The sequence below is a fragment of the Oncorhynchus kisutch genome, linkage group LG8 (genome assembly GCF_002021735.2).
Source record: "Oncorhynchus kisutch isolate 150728-3 linkage group LG8, Okis_V2, whole genome shotgun sequence".
Classification (NCBI taxonomy): Eukaryota; Metazoa; Chordata; class Actinopteri; order Salmoniformes; family Salmonidae; genus Oncorhynchus; species Oncorhynchus kisutch.
In genome coordinates this window covers 40,108,054-40,133,084 of record NC_034181.2, presented here as the reverse complement: position 1 = coordinate 40,133,084, position 25,031 = coordinate 40,108,054, and the positions used below count along the sequence as shown (strand labels likewise).

Sequence of the window (25,031 nt, the reverse complement as noted above, 5' to 3'; positions counted from 1 at the left end):
GAGGCGGTATGCAAAATGAGCTGTGTCTCAGGTGTCAGGTAAGGTGGAGGTGATATGATCCTTAACTAGCCTCTCAAAGCACTTCATGATGACAGAAGTGAGTGCTATGGGGTGATAGTCATTTAGTTCCGTTACCTTTGCTTTCTTGGGTACAGGAACAATGGTGAACATCCTGGAAGCAAGTGGGGACAGCAGACTGAGATAGGGAGAGATTGCATATTTCTGTAAACACTCCAGCCAGCTGGTCGGCACATGCTCTGAGGATGCGGCTAGGGATGCCGTCTGGGCCGGCAGCCTTGCGAGGGTTAACACTCTTAAATGTCTTACTCGCGTCGGCTACGGAGAACGAGAGCCCACAGAGCTTAGGAGCGGCCCGCGTCGGTGGCACTGTGTTTTCCTCAAAGCAGGCGAAGACGGTGTTTAGCTTGTCCGGGAGCAAGACATTTGTGCCCACGATGTGGCTGGTTTTCTCTTTGTAATCCTTGATTGTCTGGTGTCCCTGTCACATACATCTCGTGTCTGTGCCGTTGAATTGCAACTCCAATTTCTCTGTACTGACGTTTTGCCTGTTTGATTGCCTTACTGAGGGCATAACTGCACTGTTTGTATTCAACCATATTCCCAGTCACCTTGCCGTGGTTAAATGGGCTAATTCGCACTTTCAGTTTTGCATGAATGCTGCCATCTATCCACGTTTTTTGGTTTGGGTATGCTTTAATAATCACAGTAGGAACAACATCCCTTATACACATCCTGATGAGCTCAGTCACTGTGTCTGTATATACGTCAATGTTATTCTCAGAGGCTACCCGAATGGAGTCGTGAACCTTGTTGTCGTCCCAGAAGATAGAGAACAATGGGTGAGCATTTCGGTTGCGTTTTCCTCATATTTTCTTTGTTAATGTCCCCAGCAACAATAAAGGCTGCCCCAGGATATGTGGTTTCCAGTTTGCACAAAGTCCAGTGTAGTTCCTTGAGTGCCGTCGTGGTATCGGCTTGAGGGGGAAAATACACGGCTGTGACTATAATCAAAGAGAATTCTCTTGGAAGGTAATACAATCGGCATATGATTGTGAGGTATTCTAGGTCCGGTGAATTAAGGACATGAGTCCTTGTACGTTATCACCATCACACCATGAGTAGTTAATCATGAAATGTACACCACCACCTTTCTTCTTCCAGGAGAGTTCATTCTTCCTGTCTGTATGATGTACTGAGAACCCAGCTGGCTGTATGGACAGGGACAGTATATCCAGAGTGAGCCCTGATTCCGTGAAACAGAGTATGTTACAGTCCCTGCTGTCTCTCTGGAAGGAGATCCTCGCCCTGAGCTCGTCTACTTTATTGTCCAGGGACTGGACATTAGTGAGTAATATACTCAGAAGCGGTTGATGGTATGTATGCCTCCTGAGTCAGACTAGAAGTCCACTCCGAATACCTCTTCTCCACCAGCAGCGTCATGCAGCAGCTTCTGGGATAAGTTCAATTGCCTTGGGGGGTACGAACAAAGGATCCATTTTGGGAAAGTCGTATTTATGGTCGGAATGCTGGTGAGTTAGTTATTTCCATCTTTATGTAGTAACACAAAAAAATGTATGGTCTAATATTGTGTATAAATTATGCTGGATGAGGTATGTATTCCCTGGGAGTGAGGAAAATACCTCCCAGTGTCGGTCAACTAGTGCCCGTAGGTTCTGCTCTTGCTCGCACGTTAGCGACCCCAAACTTCGGGGCTGGGAAGTCCGGTTGTAGGCTCTTTGTTGCGCTTGCAGCGCACTCTCCATGTGTTCCTTCAGGTCTCGCATTAGAGCGACATGTTCTATCAGTGTTCTGTGGGGACACGGCTGGGCTTCCCACGCCTCCTTGGCGAGGTCCTGGATCCCTCTGCACTGCCTCTGATATAACAGATAGAATGGAGAGAAGCCCGTTGACGACTGGGGTACCTTCCTAAGAGCAAACAACAAGTGAGGTATTAACATGTCTCAGTTCCTCCCGTCTCACTCAATCTCCTTCTTCAGCATAGACTGAACAGTTTTAATCAGGCGTTCACATAATTCATTGTTTTAGGGATGATATACACTTGTGAGTATTTGACTCATATTGTACAAGGTGTGCAAGTCTTTCAACATACACGGACGGGGTCACATGGTCCGACAAAATAGAGGAGGGTAGGCCAAATCTGAAAAGCTCCTTTGAAAACCCTTTAGTGGACATATTAAGCTGGGGAATGGCTTCGGGGTAGTGTGTTACATAGTCGATTACCATCCGTATATATTCGTGCACTCTGCTGATTTGGGTAATAGGACCCACCAGATCCATTGCTATCTGCTCAAAGGGTGTTTCAATGCTGGGATGAGCAGGTTTCTGTAATTGACTTCGGGGTCGTCTTTTGGCACTGGTCGCATGACTTACAGTACTTTTCTACATCATTCGTAACATGAGGCCAGTAGAATCTACTCATGATGCGCTCTTTAGTTTTGTTGACGGCCAAGTGGCCTCCCAGCACTTGCTAATGCTCCAGGTACAGTAGAGTACAGTGTCTCTATATGATCCAGGCACCATTAAGAGATCTAGAACCTCGCCCCTTCTCTTAACCACTCAGTACAGTAAGCCCTTCTTTATGCAGTAATACGGTGATTTACCTCATTGATGCCCTACAAGCGCTTCCCATCCACTACTTTCACTTTGCGCCGCCCCAAAATCAGGTCTGTGTCCTGCAACTGTGCACTGCCAAACTGTACTATCAACTCATCAGATAAAGGAAAATCTTGGCTGTCTATTCTCAGTGGGGGGCCTTGGTCTCCTCCACTCTCTGTTGAGAGACCTGGGCACATGTCATCCTCTGTCGTTTCTTGAAACAACTGCCTGAGCCTCTGATCTAGAATTGTATTTTTCTTCCTCCCCAGCACTCGATCTGGGTGAAGCAGAGACGTCTCCCTGTAGTGCCTGTAGGGCCCGGCGAGTGCGCGCCTGTTGGGGATGTGTTTTCTCAGAGTGTGCCAGTGACTACTTCACGTTGCTTATGTGTATCAAGGAGGTTCTGTTTACACTGCCATAGGCTCTCGAGCAGCTTACAGTATCTCCTAGCAGTACTGGTACAGGTAAATGGTTCACCACCCCCATTTTCATAGTGCACTTGCCTTTGGTAGTTACTAACGTAACCTGTGCCACTGGGTATCTGCGTGTCTCACTATGGATACAGGAGACTGACATCTGTTCCTGACACAAACCTCCCTCCTGTACTGTGACAGAACTAGGTTAATTATACTACCTGAGTCTAGGGCTGTGGCAGTCACAACATTTTGTCAGCCGGTTATTGTCATGCAAAAGTATGCCAGTCTCACGGTAATTGACTGTTAATTAACATAAACAGGTTTAGCATCTCTAGGCCTCCACGCATACAAGCCTCCATGCAAATTTTAAAAAGTTGAATAAATAAATTTAATATACATCATCACAATAAATCCATTATTTTCTTTAGTTGGGTCTAAAGAAACATTATGATATGAAGAAAATGTATTTCAGAAGAACAGAATATGTTGGCTTACTGTATGTTATCTGGCTATGATCTATGCAATAGGCTGTAGGCTTGTTCATTTAGCTGACAAGATTTGCTTTTAAGTCAAGTGCCGTTATTTTATATTTATATAAAATCATATATATTTAAATATGATTTTATAGTAAGAAGAATATAATTTAACTTAGCTGAATAAAATAGAAAGGATATTTTTCCCATTCCGAAGCAAGTGCGCATATTAAGTAGCTATGTTGAGTGTAAAAGTGATCATTTGAAACAGGTCCTATACACCGGATTTAGAGTTATTTGGCAACTTTAGTTGTGAATGATACAAACCTTAGAATAACTTAGAAATCAAACATGTACAGACTGCATGATGCGATCTATGGGCTATTGATGATTTGAGAAAGTAAAAAAAAAAGCTTGCGATCAGTTTCTTGCCTCGGCTGCACACAAATCAAATCAAATCAAATTTATTTATATAGCCCTTCGTACATCAGCTGATATCTCAAAGTGCTGTACAGAAACCCAGCCTAAAACCCCAAACAGCAAGCAATGCAGGTGTAGAAGCACGGTGGCTAGGAAAAACTCCCTAGAAAGGCCAATACCTAGGAAGAAACCTAGAGAGGAACCAGGCTATGTGGGGTGGCCAGTAGAGATTATAACAGAACATGGCCGAGATGTTCAAATGTTCATAAATGACCAGCATGGTCGAATAATAATAAGGCAGAACAGTTGAAACTGGAGCAGCAGCACAGTCAGGTGGAATTTGAAACTGGAGCAGCAGCATGGCCAGAACACACTGTTCTCTCATCAAGTGATCATATTTTCACCCATCAGACTATTCTCAACTTAATCTTGTCTTTACTAATATGTAAAATTGTTTTCAATTTAGAGTGTCCCATTATCAAATGGGCAGGAACAGGGGCAGGGGATAAAAATACATGTCATCTGTATGCAGTCGAATAGCAAATGGAGTCCGCACGTTTTCCCATGGTCCGTTTTTCAATGATGCCAGGTAGGCTACTTCGGTTTTATAGCGCAGCATGTGCTTAATATGAGCAGCGGAGAAATAAATATAGGAACACTTATATTGCTCCACGCATCAACCACTGTTTGAGGAGCATACTCACGCTGCGCAACAGGTGATATTCCGGCCTAAACTCTGTATGCAATGGGCTCTCCAACTCTGTTCCTGCAGCTACCCAGTGCTTAATTAGGGAAACTAAATTAAATCTGTTCGGGATCATCGATAGTAACATGTTTTCACAACAAAACATATTCCAGTAAACTGTTGCCAGCCCCTCTGCACGTTCTAGAAAGGAATAAAGGATAGAGAGGAGGAGATGGAACGGATAGTGGTGAGATATTCTGTATCGCTAAAGGTAATGTGTCACCCAATTAATTATGAACTTTTTTTTTTAAATGCCCTAATGAACCAACAGCATCTCCTGGGGCTAAACTTTCTCTTCCAGACTCATGGATAGAAATGTTGGTGTGTAGCATAAAGCGAGATTGTAATCCACGTGAGATGAGCTACTAGAATGATGGGGGAAGACTGCTGCCTTGATAAAGTCCATCCTTAGAACACATACTAATTGGTATCTATAGTTTCGGCGTGGTTTACCTTCTGCTCTGTTGGTGAGAATCACATCCCTGTCATTTAACACACTGTCACCTTACCAAATACATAAATGTACTGCCTCAGTCACCAACTAGTCCAGTTGCTAAAGTTGAAACAACATACTCCCCATCCTCTCCCACTCCAAATCGCTAGTACACTACATGACCAAAAGTATGTGGACAACCCTTCAAATGAATGGATTTGGCTATTTCAGCCACGTCCGTTGCTGACAGGTGTATAAAATCGAGCACACAGCCATGCAATATCCATAGGCAAACATTGGCAGTAGAATGGCCCTCACTGAAGAGCTCAATGACTTTCAACATTGAACCGTCATAGGATGCCACCTTTCCAACAAGTCAGTCTGGGGAGTGGTGGGTACACTCATCATATGAGCCAGACCAAACCCTCTTGACTCCCTTGAGGCCTGCATTCCCTGATAGATGGGCATTGCATGTAGGAAATGCAGTGCGAACCACACTGATCTAGTATAGAACTCCCAAAGTTACCTTCATTTGATTTAGCTTGGTGAAATACACCACATGATTAGAAGTATGTGGACACCTGCTCGTCGAAAATATCATTACAAAATCATGGGCATTAATATGGAGCTGGTCCCCCCTTTGCTGTAATAACAACCTCTACTCTTCTGTGAAGGCTTTCCACTAGATATTATAACATTGCTGCAGGGGCTTGCTTCCATTCAGCCACAAGAGAAGTAGTGAGGTCAGGAGCAGATGTTGAGCGATTAGGCCTGGCTCGCAGTCGGCGTTCCAATTCATCCCAAAGGTGTTCGATGGGGATGAGGTCAGGGCTCTGTGCAGGCCAATCAAGTTCTTCCACACTGGTCTCGACGAACCAATTCTGTATGGACCTCGCTTTGTGCACAGGGGAATTGTCATGCTGAAACAGGAAAGGGCCTGCCCCAAGCTGTTGCCATAAAGTTGGTAGCACAGAATCATCTACAATGTCATTGTATGCTGTAACGTTAAGATTTCCCACTGGAACTAAAAGGCCTAGCCCGAACCATGAAGAACAGCCCCAGACCATTATTCCTCTTCCACCAAACTTTACAGTTGGCACTATACATTGGGGCAGGTAGCGTTCTCCTGAAATCCGCCAAACCCAGAGACGTCTGTCGGACTGCCAGCTGGCGGTGGAAGCGTGATTCATCAGTCCACTGCTCCAGAGTCCAATGGCGGCGAGCTTTACACCACTCCAGCCGATGCTTGGCATTGCGCATGATGATCTTCGGTTTGTGTGCGGATGTTCTGCCATTGAAACCCATTCCATGAAGCTCCTGACGAACAGTTTGTGTGCTGATGTTGCTTCCAGAGGCAGTTTGGAACTCGGCAGTGAGTGTTGCAACTGAGTAGAGCCGATTTTTATTTGCTACACGCTTCAGCACTCGGCGGTCCCATTCTGTGAGCTTGTGCGGCTTACCACTTTACGGCTGAGCCGTTGTTGATCCTAGAAGTTTCCACTTCACAATAACATCACTTACAGTTGACCCGGGCAGCTCTAGCAGGACAGAAATTTGAAAAACGGCATCCTATGGCAGTGCCACTTTGAAAGTCACTGAGCTCTTCAGTAATGCCATTCTACTGCCAATGTTTGTCTATGGAGATTGCATTGCAGTATGCTCTATTTTATACACCTGTCAGCAACGTGTGTGACTGAAATAGCCAAATCCACTAAATGGAATGGGTGTCCACATATGCAGAAATCGTTCCGCATTTCCTGGTTGCTAAAATTTGAATTGGTCGCCTAATTTCTGTTTCTGTGACAAAACAAGCAAGTACAGTGTAGAGAAACATTGTACCATCTAAACCACTTTGAAATATTTGACATAACCAAAAATATTGTATTTTCAGCTGTTTGAAGCTGGTGTACAAAACTGAAAGTAAAAGATGCAAAAACAAAAATTACGAACTGGATGCATAGAAATAGCGCATGTAGAACAGATCTACCTTCTTATACTTGCTTTCAATAAGAATGATAGATCTATAACTGTTATATAGATATGTATGTATATATATATATATATATATATATATATATATATATATATATATATATATATATACATATACATTATTTGGCCAATTTTAAATATTTCACAAATATTTCAAAACATGTACATTTTACAACTCAGTATCGGTAAATAATGCCTCACAATTCTTCAAAGACCCATGCATTACTTCCTTCCCCCTCCTCTCCCCCATCTCCCCCTTTCCCAGGTACTGGAGAGAGTGGGAAGAGCACCTTCATTAAACAGATGAGAATCATCCATGGCACGGGCTACTCAGAGGAGGACAAGCGCGGCTTCACCAAGCTGGTGTACCAGAACATCTTCACTGCTATGCAGTCCATGATCCGCGCCATGGAGACCCTCATGATCCCTTACAAATATGAGCACAACAAGGTAAGGAGGGTGGGAGAGGGAAAGAAGGGAAGTTGTGGGAATGAGTGGGAACGAAAGCTGTGTGTGTATGTGAGTGCGTGTGCGAGAGAGAGATGTGTTAGTGAGCATAAGAAGATGACTCTATCTTTCATAGTCATGGAACAGCCTTCCACATTCACATCCTGTCTGTTTTGGTACTTCCTGTGTCTTCCTGTCACTCTCAACCCATTCCATGTCATCCAGCCAAGGGTGTGTGTGTGTGAGAGAGAGAGAAAAATAGTTATCTGGTGTACTGAGGTCATATTTCTCGGTTTCAGTTGTCTGCATAGACTGAAACTGCTTATATGAATTCCTCCTCTTTGATTAAGACTGGTGCCCTTTATCCTAAGCCGTAGTCTAATTCAGGCTATTATTTTGGTTACAGAGAAAAAAGAGGTATCAAAAGTAAAGTTTAGAACTGCAGGTAATTTCACATGAAACTGTCCAATTGAGGTACTGAGACCTATCAGTTGTTGACGGACCATGTCTTATATGAATCACTAGGCCTGGTGTGACATCATTATGTTACATTGTATATATGTTATTCTTTAGTGTTCTTATAGTCATCACAAGTTTTAAGTGGCCTGGATTGTATATGAAGCCTGTGTTATTTTCCTGGTGTGTTATGTTGGCTTGAGGATTGGATACATTCAACAGGGGGCAGTAGCATGTCATTCCCCGGTTGTCACCGGGCAAAAACAATCCCTACCTTTTGGGGTTTTGGTGTACAAGGTACAGTAGAGATAAGTAATGAGGTGAGGTCAGATAATGAAGTGAAGCCAGTCATGTGACTCGGGGGATTTCAGAATCAATCATTTCACTTTTTCTAAATAATAGTAGAACGAAACACTGCTGGAGTTGGGCTAGGTGGGCTATGTGATGGCTTCATATTAGGCCCTTAGAGCCTCTGTGGAGCGGCATATAGTGAAACAAATAGGCTGTGTTCTTTTTTTTCAGTTGCACTCACTGTGCATCTCAGAATATTACTATATCATATTAAATTGCTTCCTAATGTCAAGGATCCCTCCGGAACTGTCATTACGCACACCTGGTCCCTATTCCCATTGATTAGTAATTGTATAAGTGTGCCCTTTGTTTACCATTGTCCTGTCGATTATTGTTCCAATGTCCGTTGGTCGTGTGAGTACCTGTGCTGTGGCCTGTTACGGGTCTCGTCTCGTGTGATAATCATTGTGCGATTGTGTATTTAGTCGAGGTACTCCTCGCTCCTTTGTTTGGATCTCAACCCTGTGTTTTGTATGCATGTTTGTTTGGTCTTCGTCCCCTTGCCGTAATTTGTGAAATAAAAACCCCTATTACGCATTCCTGCGCCTGTCTCCCAATCCCTTATACCAGCATGACACCTAACATGCTGACCACGTCGCGATCGCGAGCATTGCAAAATAAATGTACACATACATTGGGGAGAACAAGTATTTGATATACTGCCAATTTTGCAGGTTTTCCTACTTACAAAGCATGTAGAGGTCTGTAATTGTTATCATATGTACACTTCAACTGTGAGAGACGGAATCTAAAACAAAAATCCAGAAAATCACATTGTATGATTTTTAAGTAATTCATTTGCATTTTATTGCATGACGAGGGTCTGCGTTGCCAAGCGCAAAAATAGAAGTCAGTTCTATTTGTGACGCTGAGCGCGGTGCAAGTCCTGCCTCTCCCATCTCCTCATTGGTTTATAGAAGCATATACCCATGTGCCATATCCTCATTGGTTATACCCACGTGGGTGATTGAAAGATGAACTGAAGTCGGTCGGTCGTGGTAATACACCTATGAAAGTTAGATGCCAATCGCCATATAGAGTGCAAAGACGAAAAAGCCTGGAAGGAGGAGAGATGACTAGAAACTATTTGATTGACCGTTTTATGTATGGAATAATTGTTGGAGTAGAGGACCTTGTGCATTTCAGGTAAAATAACAACTCAATGTTTATATCCCAGGACAAATTAGCTAGCAACAGCAAGTTAGCTAAATAGGACAAATTAGCTAGCAACTGCAAGCTAGCTAGCTAAATTGCCATAGATGTTTAATGCTTTTCAACTGGTCCCCAAATTAATATAATTGGTTTGTTTTCAGATTGATTTCAGATTGATTTCAACCTGCGTGCCGTGATCGCGTTTAGTGTCGGGGGACAAAATCAATTTGCGCACGATGGCACACGCGCGTTTCCGGTCTGAGCATGGTGTTAGATGTTAATTAAACAACTATTCAAGTGTCGCGAGATCTGATTGTCTCCGCATTACAACTGCAAAATAGTCCACCCGGAACCCGGCCATACTCACCGACAGGATTGTTTGCCTGAGCCTGGGTTATGCTTTAGTACCAATTCAGACTCACAGAACCTTGAATTGATGCCATTTAATTTATATATTTGTTTGAGTTGATTAAAAGTCTGACCTGGAGGAGTGTCTCAGTCTGTTTTTTCTTCCCTCCCTCAGGGCAACGCTAACGTGGTCCAAGAGGTGGATGTGGAGAAAGTCTACACGTTTGAGAACCCCTACATAAACGCCATCAAGTGTTTATGGAATGACCCGGGCATCCAGGAGGCCTACGATCGGAGACGGGAGTACCAGCTGTCGGACTCTACCAAATAGTGAGTAAATGAGATCTCTAGCTCTACTACTACATCACATTTCCTCTCCTGCTAGGCAGTGGGCACTCACAATACCCCCTTCCCCCCCTCCCCCCTTTTTTGTCTTCATAGTTACATGAATGCATTGGACCGGATTGCAGAGACCTCTTACCTGCCCACCCAGCAGGATGTGCTGAGGGTTAGGGTCCCCACTACGGGCATCATCGAGTACCCCTTCGACCTCCAGAGTGTCATCTTCAGGTATGCCAACCCTCAATCTCACTGAGCTATTCAACCCTATTCTACTACACTCCATTATATTCTTTTCTATTCTATATCTGACACACTGAGATTGAGGTTTGTCTCTGTTCTAACACTAGGCACTGCTTATATGTAGCCTTCAACTTCCATACTAATGTAGTGGTGAGAACAGACCAGAGGGTGGAGCTCTATCAATTGATGTTATATTCTTAGGGTATCTAGAGTACAGACTTGCAAGTTTACTATTGCTCATTCTTAGATAAACATGTGTAACAATGGTTCCATTGAAACAGTAGCTCATGCCTTGCTTTGCTGTGGGTTATACAACAACATTAGGGATTATATTTTATCAGCTGTACAGTGAAAATAGTAACTTTAACTAGAGGTCGACCGATTATGATTTTTCAATACCGAGACCGATTATTGGGGGGCCAAAAAAGCCAATACCGATTAATCGGCAGATTAAAATTTAAAAAAAATTAAAAAGTTTTTGTAATAATGACAATTACAACAATACTGAATTAACACTTATTTTAACTTAATATAAAACATTAATCAAATAAATGTAGCTTCAAATAAATAATGAAACATGTTCAATTTGGTTGAAATAATGCAAAAACAAAGTGTTGGAGAAGAAAGTGATATGTGCCATGTAAAAATGTGTGCCATGTAAAATATGTGCCATGTAAAAAAGCTAACGTTTAAGTTCCTTGCTCAGAACATGAGAACATATGAAAGTTGGTGGTTCCTTTTAACATGAGACTTCAATATTCCAAGGTAAGAGGTTTTAGGTTGTAGTTAATATAGTATTTATAGGACTATTTCTCTCTATACCATTTGTATTTCATATACCTTTGACTATTGGATATTCTTATAAGCACTATAGTATTGCCAGTGTAACAGTATAGCTTCCGTCCCCCTCCTCGCCCCTACCTGGGCTCGAACCAGGAACACATCGACAACAGCCACACTTGAAGCATCGTTACCCATCGCTCCACAAAAGCCACGGCCCTTGCAGCGCAAGGGGAATAACTACTCCAAATCTAAAAGCGAGTGACGTTTGAAACAGTATTAGCACACACCCAGCTAACTAGCTAGCCATTTCACATTGGTTACACAAGCCATTAGGCTGATAGGCTTGAAGTTATAAACAGCGCTGTGCTTGCGAAGAGCTGCTGGCAAAACGCACAAAAGTGCTGTTTGAATGAATGATTACGGGCCTGCTGCTGCTCAGTCAGACTGCTCTATCAAATCAGACTTAATTATAACATAATAACACACAGAAATATGAGCCTTTGGTCATTCATATGATGGAATCCGGAAACTATCATTTCGAAAACAAAACGTTTATTATTTCAGTGAAATAAGCAACCGTTCGGTATTTTATCTAATGGGTGGCATCCCTAAGTCTAAATATTCTTGTTACATTGCAAATTTGTCTAAATATTCATGTTACATTGCACAACCTTCAATGTATATCATAATTACGTAAAATTCTGGCAAAATAGTTCGCAATGAGCCAGGCAGCCCAAACTGTTGTATATACCCTGACTCTGCGTGCAATGATCGCAAGAGAAATGACACAATTTCACCTGGTTAATATTGCCTGCTAAACTGGCAGGCAAACAAGGCAGTTAACCCACGGTTCCTAGGCAGTCATTGAAAATAAGAATGTGTTCTTAACTGACTTGCCTAGTTAAAAAGAAGGTGTAAAAAAATAATAATAATAATTGGAAATCGGCGCCCAAAAATACCGATTTCTGATTGTTATGAAAACTTGAAATCGGCCCTAATTAATCGGCCATTCCGATTAATCAGTCGACCTCTAATTTTAACGGTCTAGATGAAAATAATAAATTGTGTGAAATTTATCAGGTAACAATCATATAAATAATGTGTATGGTATTTTGCTTTTTGATGACCCCTGTACCATGTTTGACTGTTTGTTTTTTAGTATCTAAAAAAGCTATTTGAGTGGTCCACAATATGTTTTTCTTTAAATCAGTATTTTCAATTATTGTATCATTGTGTAGTGACACTTAAATACACTTTTCGAAACACTTAAACTAAACTTCTACCACTGGTTGGTCAAAACAAGCATTGTGATTGCTTGAGATCCGTTCTAAGCTGATCTAAAAAAAATCCATTAACAACAGGTACATCGCAAAAAACACTTGTGTACTGTTCCATTTGAAATATCACTGCTGTTCTTGATACCAGGGTAAATGGCAAGAGAAAAGCAATAAGGCTTTTATTTAACAAATTATTGCCCCTTGTTCTAGCTTAACGTTTGGTTTGCAACAACGGGCGGGTTTCTACAAACATTGCTGTCTGCCTCTCCAACCTTTGCAACATTGTACTTTTTTTGTATTGCGATCTCCACCATCGTGTAGACTAGAGAATGAACATGTCTGTCAGGATGAGACAGACAGCTTTTCTGATACTGGAAAAATGATACATCAACACAATTTTCATGGTTATATGCAAAGAAATGTCAATATAAAAAAACAAGTAAAACGAATCGAAATGCTGCTAGTTTGCCGTCTCTCCAGCTTCAGTTTGAAGTGATTGTGGGTAGTGGTGGAGTGTCAACTCCAAAAGAGTCGATATCTCGACTCCTTGACCACCGAGAGTTGGTCCAAAAATCCTGGAGTAGTCAAAATAAAGGTAACCTAGCCAGGCTGACGTAGGCTACTGATTAGCCTTAAATATTTTGTTGAGGAGAGATTGTCAGACGGCTCTATATGCATTGCTAATCAATCACCCAAATCAAATTTGATTTGTTACATGCGCAGAATACAACAGGTGTTGTGAAATGCTCACTTACAAGCCCTTAACGAACAATGCAGTTCAAGAAATAGAGTTAAGAAAACGTTTACTAAATGAAGTAAAGTTTTAAAAAATCAATAAAATAACAATAACGAGGCTATATACAGGGGGTACAGGTTAGTCAAGGTCATTTGTAGATGTAGTTAGGGTTAAAGCAACCTAATGAACCCAGAGTGTGCAAAGCTGTCATCAAGGCAAAGGGTGACTATTTGAAGAATCGCAAATATGAAATATATTTTGATTTGTTTAACACTTGTTTGGTTAGTACATGATTCCATATGTGCTATTTCATAGTTTAGGAGTAGGAGTTCTAAAACTTTTGACCGGTAGTGTACATTGTACAAGACAGCAGCTTTTTTAGCATGGTTTTGTATTATTTAAAAAAAATTGAAGTTAGCTCTTTTTCAATCGGGAGTCAATGGGGAAGACAGATTGTTTTCCCCCAAAGTGGGCGTGGTCTAGGGGAATTCCTTCATATGACGTGAATATTGACTGGGACCATTGAACAACCGACCAGACGGCTCGGCTAGCAACCCTAGATTTGTGTCGGGACTATCCTTGTGGAAGGATGAAATAGTATGAATACATATATCAAACAAAAAGTTTTGAATGAAAATATGTCACACATTGTTTTAATGTTATGTTGATACTCAGCTCCCCCTCGTACCTACGACCGCAGCACAGCCGTGCTAAAAAAGTAGTTGAACACATCTTCTAGTGTACAGTTGCTTTAACATTAGTCTCAAGTATGTCTTTGCTGTAAAAATGCTAGCTGTTTTTTTTTACATCAAAATGCTATCTTTAAATGAAACAATAATCATCTAGCAAACACGAATAGGACCTACATTATTTTCCCATACCAACTGTAGTTGTACTCTACTCATCTTTGCTTGATGTTGTTCCTCTCTTCCTATGACAGGATGGTGGACGTAGGAGGTCAGAGGTCAGAGAGGAGGAAGTGGATCCACTGCTTTGAGAACGTCACATCCATCATGTTTCTGGTGGCACTCAGCGAGTATGACCAGGTGCTCGTAGAATCTGATAACGAGGTGAGCTTTGTTATTAACAACTGTGCAGTATGCAGGGCTTGACTTTAACTTTTTTTTTTTTTACTTGCATGATGAAAGGAACCATCATACAAAAATAAAATGTGATAGAGAATCAGACAAAAATGTAGGCTATACTCTATACTCTGCCTATTGGCTTCTTTGAATATTCAAGTCTGTTTAAAAAAAACACTGCCCCTTTAAGGCTCTCCTGAGGATGGTTGGCCAATCTTGGTAGCCTATAAAATATTGCAACATTACAATTACAAGTCCACAGTTCAAATAGACTCTGGGACAGACCACTGCACATGTAAGAGCGGTTTCATGTGGCAGAGATGAAAAAAACCTGTTCGAAATTAAGAAAGGGTAAAGATGCATCAACTAGCATGTACTCTGAGGAAAAAAAGCTTCCTTGTAAAACCAAAAATGGTTCTATCGCTTGCTTCAAATATGGAACCACCAAACATTCTATATATTGATCAGAACCCTAGAGGTTCTTCTTCATTGAACCAAAATGCTTCCATATAGAACCTTGCATGGTGCCATTTATAAATGATAGCTAGTACTGTTAAATAGTCATATTTTTTGCTAAGAATATAATTTAATAAACAATTCAATAATGGACAAAAGAATATCAGCATTGTTTTTTACAATGTATTATCATAATATGCGAAGAGATTGGAAATGTGCACTGCTGGCCAGGGAGGCATCTCTTCGTTTGAATGATGGTCCATGTCAACCCTTGCTAACTTCTTCACAATACAATACAACTTTGTTCATTAGTTACAGTGAACAACAAAAATGTATCTCTGCTCAGTTTTCACCCCCCCCCCCAAACAGCAGACCTCACACATACAGTTGAGACGGTAGCAGGCTCTCCATCCAGCGCACCTGGATGGAGAGCATGTTGTGGGGTTAAGGGCCTTGCTCAAGGGTCCAACGGTCGGGGGAATGTTTTTGAGGATGTGAAACCATCAGCCCTCCAGTTATCAGATACATTTTGTCCATTTTCTTTTCCAACTGGCCACCTTTCGTCCACAGGTAAAACTCCTGCCACTGGTCCCACTCCTTAGCCACTGGGCTATCTACCGTCAGTACAGTATGGGTTGTTGCCTGACTGAGGAGCAAAAACATGAGATAATCTTCAGAACTAAGCATGAGTTCATCTGACAAAATGAAGACAAAATGCAATGCAGACATAGAATTACTACGATGTAGAAGAACTATTTACATGCAGTTGTTGTCAGCAGCAGCCAAAAGAGAGATCCTCTGCCTCTGTTAGTTCTGGGTTACTGCCAAAGTGAGCAAAACATAAACAGTGTGTTTAAAAGTCATGTAATGATTAACTAGGCTATTAAATCACTGAGACGTATTATACATCATTTATTATAAATAATTTATACATCCCTCCTCTCAGTCAGCAACAGTCTTCTAATGGCTTCATGACACATTGTCCCCTCAATTGACTCCACACTGAAATAAAGTAACAATTAGCAAATTGCCAATGTCAGGCTGGGTCTGTAGCTCTATTTGGTATATCCCATAATAGAAAAGTTTGTTTATTTGAAAGAGTTAGCTGGCTAACTGCAAGTAGCCTAGCTTTTTTTTGTTCAGTTAGCTACGTTAGCTAACGTAGCTAGCTATCTTACAAACACGCTCAAATTCTTTAAACTTTATTTATCTAGCGTATAGTTTATCATATGACTTTGATTTAACTTCATTATTGTTGAATTAAATAATCAACTTTGTTTACCTTAATATATTGAAAAATAACTTGCTTATTGGTAGGCGACATGCAAGTTGGTTCAATCACCGTCCTCTTGCGTGGTTATACTGGAAGGACAGTTGGTTTCTATATAGAACCCCTTTTTTAATCCAAGACTGTAAGCTTTCATTAAACACATTATTTCCTCATGCTTCTAGATAAGCATTTAGTTTGCAACAGCACTGGTTTGTATCAACCTTGCTGTTTGCCACTCAGAACTCGGCAACAACGTTTCAAAATATGAAATCGATCATCCTCCTGCCATTGAGGGCTACCGGTTTCAGACGTCAGCTAGCCATCTTTCTGACCATGCGGGGGGGAAAAGAATGTCACCTTTATTTAACCAGGTAGGCCAGTTGAGGACAAGTTCTCATTTACAACTGCAACCTGGCCAAGATAAAGCAAATCATGCAGCAGCCTCATTAATATGGCTATAAATGTCAATGCAAAACAGCTGAAACAAATTAAAAGGGAATATTAGCTGGCATTTCAGAGTTTGATGTGACTGGGTTAGCTTTTGTTAGCATTTTCTTTCTAAAATCCCCATTATACGCAAAGTTATTTGGCTTCACTGGGTATATTTCGTTCAATGCCTTCAGAAAGTATCCACACCCCTTGACTTTTTCCACATTTTGTTGTTTTACAAAGTGGGATTAAAAGGGATTAATTGTCTTTTTTTTGTCAACGATCTACACAAAGTACTCTATAATGTCAAAATGGAAGGAACATTTTTAACATTTGTAAAACATTTCTGAAAAATAAAACACCAATATATCTTGATTAGATAATTATTCAACCCCCTGAGTCAATACATAGAATCACCTTTGGCAGCGTACCCTTTCTGGGTACGTCTCTACGAGCTCTACACACTTGGATTGTGCAACATTTGTCCATTATTCTTTTCAAAATACTTCAAACTATGTCATTGTTTATTGATCATTGCTAGACAACCATTTTCAGGTCTTGCCATAGATTTTGAAGCAAATTTATGTCAAAACTATAACTCGGCCACTCAGGAACATTCACTGTCTTCTTGGTAAGCAACTTCAGTGTAGATTTGGCCTTGTTATTGTCCTGCTGAAAGGTGAATTAATCTCCCAGTGTCTGGTGGAAAGCAGTCTGAACCAGGTTTTCCTCTATGATTTTGACTAGGCTTAGCTCCATTCCGTTTCTTATTTTTCCTGAAAAACTCCCCAGTCCTTAACGATTACAAGCATACCCATAACATGACGCAGCCACCACTTTGCTTGAAAATATGGAGAGTGGTACTCAGTAATGTGTTGTATTGGATTTGCTCCTAACATAACACGTTGTAGTCAGGACAAAAAGTGAATTGCTTTGCCATATTTTTTGCAGTATTACTTTGTTGCAAACGGGATGCATGTTTTGGAATATTTTTTATTCTGTACAGGGTTCCTTCATTTCACTCTGTCAATTAGGTTAGTATTGTGTAGTAACTACAATTTTGTTGATCCATCCTCAGTTTTCTCCTATTAAACTCTGTAACTGTTTTAAAGTCACCTTTGGCCTCATGGTGAAATCCCTGAGTCGTTTCCTTCCTCTCTGGCAACTGAGTTGGGAAGGTCGCCTCTATCTTTGTAGTGACTGAGTGTATTGATACACCATCCGAAGTGTAATTAATAACTTCACCTTGCACAAAGGAATATTCAATGTCTGTTTGTTTGTACCCATCTACTAATAGGTGCCCTTACCTTACAGATAATTGTATGTGTGGGGTATAGAGATGAGTAAGTCATTCAAAAGTCATGATAAACACTATTATTGTACAAAGAGTGAGTCCATGCAACATATTGTATGACTTGTTAAGCACATTTTTACTCCTCAACTTATTTAGACTTGCCATAACAAAGTGGTTGAATACTTATTGACTCAAGACATTTCAACTCTTCATTTTTAATTAATTAGTAAAAATGTAGAGAACCCAAATTCCACATTATGGGGTATTGTGTGTAGGCTAGTGACCAAAAACATCTCAATTGAATACATTTTAAATTCAGGCTGTAACACAGAAAAATGTGTAAAAAGTCAAAGGGAACGATTATGCCTTTGGCTGCTGGTCAATAAAATAATGTTGATTTGAAAACCAATAGAATATGAGAAAAATGCTGGTTTCAATGGCATAATAATTGTTTATAAAATAATTCGCTCAACATTTATATGGTTGTATTTTGGCTAGCCTAGGCTACTCTGAAAAAACGTCCAGGTTATAAACAATGAAGTTTATGGTTAAATCATTTCAAAATGCTGGCCTCCTCCGCTCAGGTGGGTGATGTGCTGCACTGTTCTTCACTCTCTGGCCTTGTGACCATTTGATCTGAACGGACAGTGCCATGAGTGGGCCTGTGTCGACAGAATCAAACCTTTAGACGCTAATGTTAATTATCTTTCATTATATTTGCCAAACATGACTGCCGCTTAGCCTATATTTACGTCACTTAAAGGGTCATTAAAGTTTGGCTACATTTTCTGGCGCCTCTCTCCTGTCAGCATCTGTTTGGCCAATGTGCATATCACCTACACTTTGACATGTATGCTTTTTTTATTTATGGACTTAAAAAATGTATTGAATATTATTCCAGTGTTGGCCTCACTGATCCAATTTTGATCGGAGTAATTGTTTGCTATTGTGATTCTTCTTCTTGTCCGACAATTTTGTTTTCCATGTTCCGGACAAGAAGACAAGCACCCATGTCGAGCACTGCAGTATGTTTAACTAACTCACACACTCAGAAAGTACGCATATTTTACTATTTAGAGAACAGCACTTTGCATGAAATTACATCATTTGACAATAGGACCTCAAATAATCTCTAACAAAGTAAGTTAATTACAGGTCTCTGAACCATTGTACAATTCAGTCTTTCTACTCGAATGACATTATTCCCATGGGCAAAATAATGTGAATATATCTGTGGCTATGGTCTTCTCTCTCTCAACTATGGCGTATATGGGTGTTTTAGAGGCACACCTCTCTGTGCGTCTGAAAGAGAAAGGCTTGTCCTTATTTAAAATAATGGAAATAAGACACTGCTTTTTTCTGGCTTTTTCCAGCTAGACCTCCCTTTCACTTGGAAAGCAGTTGTAAATGACTCCTACAGCTGTTTTGAATACAGCCTACGGGCGACAGAACTTCTTCAAGAGAATACACACCATCTGTGTGTTCCCAGTATTTCCCAGAATGCTCTTGACTTTTCCACTTTGTCAGTGGAAACCTGTGTCCATAGGATAAAACCAGAGAGAGACCATTTAAACATCTGTAATCAGCCAATTAATGTTTACAGTGACGATACAATATAAATAACATAAGACCAGTTGGTTGAATGTAAAGCTATATTAAAAACATGAACTGGCGCACACCCAGAGATTTTTTTTTAATGTAGAGGTGCTGACTAACGGCGAATAAACTAGACACTATAAAAATAAAGAGTCGCACACTCTCTATATAAACTCCCAGTAATTCATTGGGTGAATCCAATCAAATGTTATTTGTCACATGAGCCAAATACAACAGGTGTAGGAAGACCTTACAGTGAAATGCTTACTTACTACAAGCCCTTAACCAACAATGCAGTTTTAGGAAAATACCCCCAAAAAAGTAAGAGACAAGAATAACAAATAATTCAAGAGCAGCAGTAAATAACAATAGTATGGCTGTATACTGGGAGTACCAGTGCAGAGCCAATGTGCGGGAGCACCGGTGTCGAGGTATTTGAGGTAATATGCACATGTAGGTAGAGTTATTAAAGTGACTATGCATAGATAATAACAGAGAGTAGCAGCAGGGTAGAAGGGGTGGGGGGCAATACAAATAGTCTGGGTTGCCCTTTGATTAGCTGTTCAGGAGTCTTATGGCTGTTGGGTAGAAGCTGTTTAGAAGCCTCTTGAACCTAGACTTTGGCACTCCGGTACCGCTTGCCGTGTGGTAGCAGAGAGAACAGACAATTTTTGGGGCCTTCCTCTGACACCGCCTGGTATAGAGGTCCTGGATGGCAGGAAGCTTGGCCCCAGTGATGTACTGGGCCATACGTACTACCCTCTGTCGTTCCTTGCGGTCGGAGGACGAGCAGTTGCCATACCAGGCAGTGATGCAACCCATCAGGATGCTCTCGATTGTGCAGCTGTAAAGCCTTTTGAGGATCTGAGGACCCATGCCAAATCTTTTCAGTTTCCTGAGGGGGAATAGGTTTTGTCGTGCCCTCTTCACAACTGTCTTGGTGTGCTTGGACCATGTTCGTTTTTTGGTGATGTGGACGCCAAGGAACTTGAAGCTCTCAACCTGCTCCACTGCAGCCCCGTCGATGAGAATGGGGGCGTGCTCGGCCCTCCTTTTCCTGTAGTCCACAATCATCTCCTTTGTACTGATCACGTTGAGGGAGAGGTTGTTGTCCTTGCACCACACTGTCAGGTCTGACCTCTTCCCTATAGTCTGTCTCATCGTTGTCGGTGATGGGGTTGGAGTCATGCCTGGCCATGCAGTCATGAGTGAACAGAGATTACAGGAGGGGACTGAGCACGCACCCCTGATGTGTCCCCGTGTTGAGGATTAGCGTGGTGGATGTGTTGTTACCTACCCTTACCACCTGGGGGCGGCCTGTCAGGAAGTCCAGGATCCAGTTGCAGAGGGAGGTGTTTAATCCCAGGGACCTTAGTTTAGTGATGAGCTTTGAGGGTACTATTGAAACCTGAGCTGTAGTCAATGAATAGCATTCTCACATAGGTGTTCCTTTTGTCCAGGTGTGAAAGGGCATTGTGGAGTGCAATAGAGATTGAACAGATCATCTGTGGATCTGTTGGTGCTGTATGCAAATTGGAGTGGGTCTAGAGTTCCTGGGATAAAGTTGTTGATGTTAGCCATGACCAGTCTTTCAAAGCATTTCATGGATACAGACGTGAGTACTACGGGTCAGTAGTCATTTAGGCAGGTTACCTTAGTGTTTTTGGGCACAGGGACTATGGTGGTCTGCTTGAAACATGTTGGTATTACAGACTCAGACAGGGAGAGGTTGAAAACCTCAGTGAAGACACTTGCGAGTTAGTCAGCGCATGCTCGGAGTACACATCCTGGTAATCTGTATGCTAATCACCAACGTTTCAGCTGCCAACTCTCTTTATTTTGATAGCTTATGGATGTAAAGCTATGACATTTTACCGTTTTCCCCCTGTACTTCAAACTTGCAGTTTAAACCTTCATGCAAATCAGAGGTTTGGAAGACCTGAAAGGTTGTTTGTACTGCTTGCAAAGAACCACACACAAATGTTTCATTTTTTTAAATTTGTTTTATTTGTCACATGGACAAGTACAGTGAAATGCTTCAATTGTAGCCGCTACCCAACAGTATTCAATATCAAAATAGTATAACTAATAAAAAAATGTCAAAAAAACAAGAGAAACAAGAAAATGAGAGGAAGATATAGACAGGGACCGTGCCAGTACCAAATGTACATTGTGCAGGGATACTGGAGTATTTGAGGTAGATATGTACATGTAGGCAGGGATTAGGAGAAAGTGACTGGTAGCAAGATAAATAATTATAATAATAATAGTAGTAAACAGTATGGCAGCAGCATAAGTGGTGGGTGGGAGTGTGTGTGGTGGTAAGTGTGTGTATGTAAGTGTAAGCGTCTGGGGTTGTGCAAGAGTATCAGTGTTGGACTGATAGGCGGAAATGTAAACAGGGCTGAAAAAGACTGGTAACAGGAATATATAAAATACTTATAAATACGGTAAATACTTATGATAACATGCTGATGGTAATACAGTGCCTTGCGAAAGTATTCGGCCCCCTTGAACTTTGTGACCTTTTGCCACATTTCAGGCTTCAAACATAAAGATATAAAACTGTATTTTTTTGTGAAGAATCAACAACAAGTGGGACACAATCATGAAGTGGAACGACATTTATTGGATATTTCAAACTTTTTTAACAAATCAAAAACTGAAAAATTGTGTTACTTTTACGCCAAACATAACGTTTTGAATTGTTGCCAAAAAGTTCCATTTTGGTTTCATCTGACCAGAGCACCTTCTTCCACATGTTTGGTGTGTCTCCCAGGTGGCTTGTGGCAAACTTTAAACGACACTTTTTATGGATATCTTTAAGAAATGGCTTTCTTCTTGCCACTCTTCCATAAAAGCCAGATTTGTGCAATATACGACTGATTGTTGTCCTATGGACAGAGTCTCCCCCCTCAGCTGTAGATCTCTGCAGTTCATCCAGAGTGATCATGGGCCTCTTGGCTGCATCTCTGATCAGTCTTCTCCTTGTATGAGCTGAAAGTTTAGAGGGACGGCCAGGTCTTGGTAGATTTGCTGTGGTCTGATACTCCTTCCATTTCAATATTATCGCTTGCACAGTGCTCCTTGGGATGTTTAAAGCTTGGGAAATCTTTTTGTATCCAAATCCGGCTTTAAAATTCTCCACAACAGTATCTCGGACCTGCCTGGTGTGTTCCTTGTTCTTCATGATGCTCTCTGCGCTTTTAACGGACCTCTGAGACTATCACAGTGCAGGTGCATTTATACGGAGACTTGATTACACACAGGTGGATTGTATTTATCATCATTAGTCATTTAGGTCAACATTGGATCATTCAGAGATCCTCACTGAACTTCTGGAGAGAGTTTGCTGCACTGAAAGTAAAGGGGCTGAATAATTTTGCACGCCCAATTTTTCAGTTTTTGATTTGTTAAAAAGGTTTGAAATATCCAATAAATGTCGTTCCACTTCATGATTGTGTCCCACTTGTTGTTGATTCTTCACAAAAAAATAGTTTTATATCTTTATGTTTGAAGCCTGAAATGTGGCAAAAGGTCGCAAAGTTCAAGAGGGCCGAATACTTTCGCAAGGCACTGTATATACATGTAAAAATGAGTAATATTGTCAAGTAGTAGTATAGATATTAATGGTAATTGCAATCAATATTCAATGAACAGCATTGTAGCGGTAGTAATGAATCTAATCAATAATCATTTTAGCAGAAGCGTAGGTTTAAGGGGAGCAGTAGTTGTTAGCTTCCCTGGCTTTTGGCTAAGATCAAGTGTAGTTGTTAGCCATTTTAACAGGGGATGGAAGCTGTTTAGGAGTCTGTTGGTCTGAGCCTTGATGCACCGGTACCGCCTGCCAGACGGGAGCCTGGAGAATAGTCCATGTCTCCGGTGGCTGGAATCTTTTGCAATTTTTCGGCCCTTTCTTAGACATCGCCCGGCATGTACGTCCTGGACGGCTGGGAGCTGACCCCCAGTGATGCGCTTGGACGTCCACACCATCCTATGTAGGGCCTCCCGGTCGAGGTTGGTGCAATTGCCATGCCAGACAGTGATACAACGGTCAGGATGCTCTTGATGGTACAGGTACAAAAGTTCCTAAGGATCTGAGGGGCCATGCTGAATTGTTTCAAACCTCCTGAGGGAGAAGAGGCACTGCCGTGCTTTCTTCACGACTGTGCTGGTGTGAGAGGGCCATGTTAAGTCCTCCGTGGTCTGGACACAGAGGAAGTTGAAGCTCTTGACCCTCTCCACTGCGGTCCCGTCGATGTGGGTGTGCACCCTCCCCTGTTTCATGTAGTCCACGATCAGCTCCTTGGTCTTGCTGATGTTGAGGGAGAGGTTGTTGTTTTGGTACCACACTTCCAGGCCTCTGACCTCCTCCCGACAGAATCAAACCTTTAGATGTCAATGTTAATTATCCTTCAATAAATCCCTGTAGGTTGTCACATCGCTGTTGGTGATCAGGCCTACAGCCTACAACCGTTGTGTCGTCAGCAAACCTGATGATGGAGTTGGAGTCGTGCGTGGCCACACAGTTGTGGGTGAACAGGGAATACAGGAGGGGGCTAAGCACACACCCGTGGGGGGCCTCCTTGTTGAGGGTCAGCGTGGCAGAGGTGTTGTTACCTACTCTTACCACCTCAGCCCGTCAGGAAGTATAGGATCCAGTTACAGAGGGGGTGTTCAGTCCCAGGGTCCTCAGCGTAGTGATGAGCTTGGACGGGAACTATGGTGTTGAACGCTGAGCTGTAGTCGATGAAGAGCATCCTCACATAGGTATTCCTCCTTTCTAAGTGGAACAGGGCAGCGTGGAGAGCAATTGAGATTGCGTAATCTGTGGATATGTTGGGGCGGTATGCAAAATGGAGTGGGTCCAGGGTGTCTGGGTCTGGGATGATGGGAGTTGATATGTGCTATGACCAGCCTTTCAAAGCACTTCATTGTTACAGATGTGAGTGATACAGGGTGGTAGTCATTGTGGCAGGTTGCCTTAGAATTTTGGGAACATGAATGATGGTAGTCAGCTTGAAACATATGGGAGATGTGTGACAATACTCAGTTGCAATTTTAAATGAGAACTTGTTCTCAACTTGCCTACCTGGTTAAATCAAGGTGAAATAAAATTACAAATTAAAAAATAAAAATGGTGATGACACCATAGAACAGACTTTGAATGTGCTTTAGGTGGTGTGTGTGTGTGTGTGTGTTTAGCAGTGAGTGTAAATGTTAAAAGAAAGTAAATAACAGCTCAGTGGTGAACTGAAAAAGCATCTGGAGGCCTCTCTCTCTTTCTCTCTCTCTCGCGCTCTCTCTCTCTCTCTTGGGCTGTACAAAGTTGATTAAAACCTGTACTTAACGGGATAGTATAGCTGAACTGAACTATCCCTTCAATGATAGCAGCTGGACTTGACAGACTGTTTTTGTCTCTCCTCGTTTCTCCCTCAGAACCGAATGGAGGAGAGCAAAGCCTTGTTTAGGACCATCATCACATATCCCTGGTTCCAGAACTCCTCTGTCATCCTCTTCCTCAACAAGAAGGATCTGCTGGAGGAGAAGATCAATTACTCCCACCTGGTTGACTACTTCCCGGAGTATGACGGTGAGTGGCCGCACCCGTTTGCTATTTGGAGTCAGGGGCCCGACCACAAATTGAATTCCCTCA

General features: G+C 41.7%; 1 protein-coding gene across 2 annotated transcripts in view; it reads left to right on the top strand.

Moving 5' to 3' along the window:
• The window catches only part of LOC109895676 (guanine nucleotide-binding protein G(q) subunit alpha), a 40,760-nt gene that overhangs the window by 12,499 nt on the left and 3,230 nt on the right, over window positions 1-25,031 (top strand). For both annotated transcript variants that reach the window (XM_020489566.2, XM_031830343.1), the window contains exons 2-6: window positions 7,382-7,566; window positions 10,046-10,200; window positions 10,312-10,440; window positions 14,189-14,318; window positions 24,815-24,968. In XM_020489566.2, the coding sequence (XP_020345155.1) occupies window positions 7,382-7,566; window positions 10,046-10,200; window positions 10,312-10,440; window positions 14,189-14,318; window positions 24,815-24,968 (753 nt within the window). The remainder of the gene's footprint in view (window positions 1-7,381; window positions 7,567-10,045; window positions 10,201-10,311; window positions 10,441-14,188; window positions 14,319-24,814; window positions 24,969-25,031) is intronic.